The following is a 6,000-nucleotide window of genomic DNA, read 5'->3' as shown; positions in this document are numbered from 1 at the left end:
GGTAGACCTATTAGTTAATGACCTACAGATAATTGGGACTAATGATCATGATTAAATGTAGCCTAAGGTGTATGCTTCATTATGTTTAATGTATCTCAATTAAACTAGATGGAGTCTTTAGCTGTTCATAATATTCAATAACATCAAAATATGTTTAATACTTAGATAAATTGATTATAATAACATACATTGGATATAAATTTGGTAAGTCCATCAAAATAAACTATTACGACTGTTTAATAAATACCTTCCGTATTTATAAAACCACATCTTGACCTAACAAAAATACTTTCACCTTTTTAAATATTTTTTTAATCTGATCATATTTATATTTATTTAGGGATGAACTGATAAACTTTTTATTATTATTAATAATTACCATTGCAAAACCTACAACGGTGTCTGAATGTTTTATCAACACTGCCAACAAGCTTTGCTGGTCTTTTGCCTCCGATGTCCCGCCAAGTTATTTGCGTGTGTATAGGAATGCCCATAACCGGCTGGCATTCCATTCTTGATTGGCTTACAACAGCCACTATCAAAATGCCTGGTAGCATGACATCATGAAATCAAAAATATAACCATGTCAATCACGCCACGATCCAACGTATTTGGACATAACCACACCTACATCGACAACGATACACCAATCATAACGCGTTAATACTTTTTATGCAAATTAGAGTACTTAATATCGACCAATGGGTGCAGAGCATTCAGCTGACTTTGTTCCCATCGTCTGGTTTCTTGATACCATCTTCTCACTCTTGTTCTTCGGTTCTCTCTGCGCCATTTCTGTTTGTGTGTGATTATCCCGGCGAAAAAACAGTCGGAATATTTTCAACCAAGTGTAAAAGTCACGATCAAGAAATAAACCATGGCAAATCAAGGGAAAGCATATGGTATGTCAGCCAGGGTGGCGGCGAAGGTAAGTTGCAAATATAATATTAAAACTTCTCGGTATACATAAGTTTAAATTAATAGACATTTGAAAAGTAGTTTTGATCGCTGGTAGCTATTTTATTTTATATAAGATGTATGATTTTATTATTTAATCAACAAAAAAAGAATAGATAAGCTTATTACATTGATGCCATCAGCCTATCTGAAATTTGGTGTCAAATGTGAATTGTCATCTTTTTTTTTGGATGGCCATAATTTAATAAGACAAAATTAAATAGCTAAAGTTACAATACATATCAAACGTATTACAACGTTTTAACAAACTTTGCACTGTCACAGCCTAGAGAGAACAGTAATGCATTGATCCTGAAAATAGATTAAAATAATTATATGCTTTCTTAAGAGATAAAAGAACTTATAATATTACAAATTAGTACAGCACATGATAATATCAAACACTAATGACGAAAACACCAGGGACCAGATATTTGAATGATACGGGCCAGTAGTGTCAGGTTAACGTCGTGGGTGGATCCTCTCTCTCTCTGTTGGAATGCTGAGGACGTGACCGCATTTCAATATACCAAACGTCTTAAACTGTTCGCGCCCAAATCGAAACATACTTTGCACAATATTAAATACAATCTGCAACTTATATGTCTTCTATTGGCAATCGCCTTTTAGTATTAACGCCCGTTTTGTTTTTGTATCATCTTATTGCCAACTTGTTCAAAATGGCGCACCATGTTTTATTTACTTTATAAACTACCGTCGTAAATAAAAGCAAATTAAAGGTATTTTAACAAACAATGTTTTTGCAATTTTTGAAATACTATTATTTAGAAAAGGCAATTAAAAAGTATTTCAACATGGTGAAATAGTTTGAAATTTACAAAATGCAATGTTCTTGCAAATTTTTTGAGATGTAGTTTGGTATGAAAGTTGGTAATCAAATAAATTGTTCCAAAGTTTTGTACCGCGGAAAACAGTTAAGAAATAAAGTTAATAATTAAGGCATAAGTCTAAAATGCTATAATTGCTGTCATCGTATTTTTAGTTTGCAAATCTTTAAAAAAAACTTTTTTGAATAATGAAGCAAACTATCTAAAGACACACAAACCTGTGCTTCACAGTGAGCTGTCGTAATCAATGTTAATGATGAGAGTAGATTTTATCCTACAATAAACCAAAAGTATTTTCAAACAAATTCCAAAATTATCTATAAGCGAATACAAATTTGACAGCTTTGTGAAAATTGCAAGTAATTATTGGTTAACAATATATTGAAAAGTGGAAGTAATAGAGTTAATTTGGAAGATTCATAAAAATACAGACCACGAAAATAAAAATTTATGATCAAATTAAAATAATAATAATGTTACCTTATTTTTCTAATATACTTACAAATTATGCTTAAACATCCACTTGAAATGAAGGAATGGTAAAGGAAAGAAGTAGGGAAAAGAGGATGAGGACATTGTAAAATATCACTCCAGGAACACTTCAATTTTGAGAACAATAGATTGAAAAGATATTTGTCGCCCAAAACTGTTACTTTTAGTAATATAAAGCACCTCTTAGTATGCAGATATCTGATATACATATAAATGAGGTACTAAAGTATTACTTTGCAAGCTTTAAGAATCCAATTGGGCGGATAATTGGGTGTTTTCATCTGTCACAGTATACGGTTCTATGTGACCTGACTCGCCTCAGGCGTTCGTCGTATCATTGCCAAGTTTACCATAGCGTCTGACTTGTGTCCCTGCTTGTGTCCTAAAAAGGTAAAACATATACGCATTAAATATTAAAACTTTAAAGGAGAAAATATTAAAACGGTCGTCAGTAATTTTATACGAGTTTCGGTTTCTTTAAGAAGGTGATGGTGTGCCCGTTTTGACGGGATTTGGGGGTTGGAATGTTTCTAGATCATGTAGATTGGGCGATTGGTTTTATCAATGTAATTTTGTGTGTTGCAACTTTTTAGCGAATTTTATAGGCAAGTATGTTGGAAACAACCAATCAAATATCAATAAAATGTCAGTGCGCATAGCAATTATAGAAATTAAAAAACACCTCGTTTTTATGTACGCTATATTCATCTAAAATATTTGTTAAAAGTTTCACAGACATTATGTTACTTTAATTAATATACCAATTAGTGTAAGTTAGGACATGTGTAAATATTACAAATATACCCAAATGTTCGGTTTGAAAAAAAATTGACCAAGAACAAAAATTGACCAAACTTCTTTTAATGATTGTATATTATTATGGTATTAACCAGTCTAAATTAATGCTATACATTATCCACTTAGGGTCATTTGTTTAAAATGAGGTCAATTACAAAGCACTTAATCTCATTAATTACTAACTTACGGCTCAATTACTAACATTTAGAAGTACATAACAAACTGGTATAGGCATTTTAAAGTTGACCGTGTTAAAAATTCAATAATGAGTCTGGCTCTCAGATGAACCATCGCTACCCCGGAGCGTATTATAATAAACACGGTAACCCGTAAAACCGATGTTGGTTGTAGAAATAATAAGCAAGGAGTATATATATGAAAGATAAGACTAGTAGCAGTATAAGGGTTTGTGCAGTCCTTACATTATCTGAATATCATGTTCAAGAATAATAGCCTACACATTTTTGTTGCTGCAATTGCTGTAAAGAGCAAGTACATTTAAATTCGAAGTTGTTAAGGATAGACTATGTATTGTTGGTCGAAGCAACCAAAAAATCGTTTTTCATTATCTAAATCAATATATTATTGACAAATAACACGTTGATGTTTTGCAAAAGTTTATTCTACGAATCATATACTTTGAAAACTTGCTCGATTTATTGTTCTTAATGATTTATGTACGTTTTACAAAAGTGTTGTTGTTTCAGTCCTCTTTACAACATGATAACTCAAGAATCACAAAACCTATAAAAGTATATCTGTGATATTTGAATTCTTCTACACATTCGCTATGAAATGATCAATGAAATTCTTGCCAAAAGCTCACTACCATTCGCAAGATGCTGTGAACTACCAAATCGCAACAGTTAAAATAGTTGCTAACCTTAAAGTTTTAGGTTATTGACTGGTTGTAGCCATGGTAACACCATCCGATATTAAACACTGCAATCCATCATGAAATTGTAGCTATTTTTCCCGCGAGCACAAAATGGCCGCCGTAGATGACTTAACTAATTAGTCAACATTTAATTCCTTGCATATGTTGCTAGAGTTCATTATATTCAAAACACTCGTAGCTTTTTATGATAATTATTCGAACAATCTAACGCCTTAAGCTGCAAACCGGTTCACAAAATGTCAAAGAGCTAAAAATAAATTTGAGTTAAAAATAACTCTCAACAAATGTCACAAACTTCTCAGAAGTTTTGGTTACGGTTAAATATCTAAATATAATATTGCATTTTGTCTCGGGTTTTTTCAAGGTATAGATCATGTTATTTTGGATACTTAGGTCAACTAACTAATTTCTAGGATTGGAAATTTGAGTTAAGCATAACTTCAGTTAATATTTTAGCATTTTTCTGCAGGTAATAATCTATGTCTTGTTATGCCATAGACCTCCCGACCCATAGCCATAATGATGTTATATTATACACCCGTGGTGCTGTCAATATAGTCGTACTATGACATTGAAATCTAAATCATACATCAAGGATGTCACTTTGATGCCTTTAGAATATTCTAGGGGTCCTCCTCAGTTTGCCAAAGAATTCCTGGTATGAAATGATGACCGCGTACCGCAGCCATTTTTAGACAAGGCAAAATACCGAGACTATGGTCTACCATGGACGATGCGTGGAAATAAGCCAACAGTCTACCTGACGATAATTGACGGACCAAAGCTATGATCATGATCAAGTTCCAACTGAAACTTGATTGCAACTGTTCAAGCTGCTTCTTGCATGCCCGGAGAAGTTTTAAACGTTCAGTCAAAGTAGTTCAGGTCTGATTTTAATTGAGAGTTCATGAACCAACTACATTGATGACAATGCCACAGTACTGGACATAATGGAATATCAGTATATCACACATTACGTCTCCTGCAGTGTTGTTTATCTATCAGTTAAAATCTACAAAGTTCATTACATTCCCTGAGTTCACTAATGTGATATTTAGTCCGCACCATTTAGTCCTGCGATAGACTCTTTTCATGCTCATTCACCTGTGTAGAAACGGCCTTGAGCAAAATATCAACAAAGAGCAAGCCCCGAAATCTCAGTGTAAAATCCACGGAGCGTAAACTGTCTCATTTGCATAACAGGGCACAACTTTAATATGAGCAAACGCCATTTATATAATTTAGTTGATGCCTGGTTTCTCAGGTGTTGGTGTTTACCGCCGCCGGTATTGGTAAAAGCATTTTGACGTCGTGGAAAACAAAACACATCGGTATTATCTTGAAATTAAGATAAAATACGTTATTCTTTCTTAAAGACGTTATTTAATGACGTATCATTATCATTCAATCAAGAATACAATGAGTAAACAACCCAAACAAATAAACAAAATAAATGAAATATCTGCAGCTAAATATTTAAAAGAACAATTCACAATAATAATTGACAGAGTCGTCACATATTCTTAATAATGAATACAAAAAAACATTTCTGGTATTTCACAGTGTTTAATCCCGTGTTTAAATGAGAATTAATATGATAAGATTTAACGAGGATTCAAAACACCCGTTTCAGAACTCGAGCCACGCCCTATTGCGCGATACAAAATGCCCGCATATTTTTCAATTATGCTAATAAAAACGGATAACAAACTTCTAAAAATAGGACATGTCGAGATAGTGATGATAGTGAAGCAACTTCACATGCACCAGGCAATTGCATCAAGGATGATGACCTAGGGTCTTCAATTTACACATCTGCTTCTACTTTTAACACCAATCAGCTGTCAGTCCCTGGAAAGCGGAAATGGTATTTTAGGGTAACTTTTAGTCTCGTGCTTATACTGCATATGGCTTAATCACGAACAACAGAAACCGACTGCGAAGGGAGACTAGGTTGCAATTAACACCATGCTATTTTCAGGTGATAAGAGATGACACCGAGGATGA

The 6,000-nt window shown here is 33.3% G+C and overlaps 1 protein-coding gene across 5 annotated transcripts in view; it reads left to right on the top strand.

Annotated features, from left to right (window-relative positions):
- Window positions 1-746: 746 nt before the first annotated feature.
- The window catches only part of LOC140141232 (myophilin-like), a 31,610-nt gene continuing 26,356 nt past the window's right edge, over window positions 747-6,000 (top strand). The window contains exon 1 of one of the 5 annotated variants that reach the window (XM_072163031.1): window positions 747-928. In XM_072163031.1, the coding sequence (XP_072019132.1) occupies window positions 878-928 (51 nt within the window). In that variant the 5' untranslated portion in view covers window positions 747-877. The remainder of the gene's footprint in view (window positions 929-6,000) is intronic. The other 4 variants (XM_072163034.1, XM_072163030.1, XM_072163033.1 and 1 more) reach the window with 4 other exon arrangements.

Source organism: Amphiura filiformis, chromosome 19 (genome assembly GCF_039555335.1).
Source record: "Amphiura filiformis chromosome 19, Afil_fr2py, whole genome shotgun sequence".
NCBI classification, from domain to species: Eukaryota; Metazoa; Echinodermata; class Ophiuroidea; order Amphilepidida; family Amphiuridae; genus Amphiura; species Amphiura filiformis.
The sequence above is the reverse complement of the archived record's forward strand: the minus strand, read 5'-3'. Positions and strand labels throughout refer to the sequence as shown.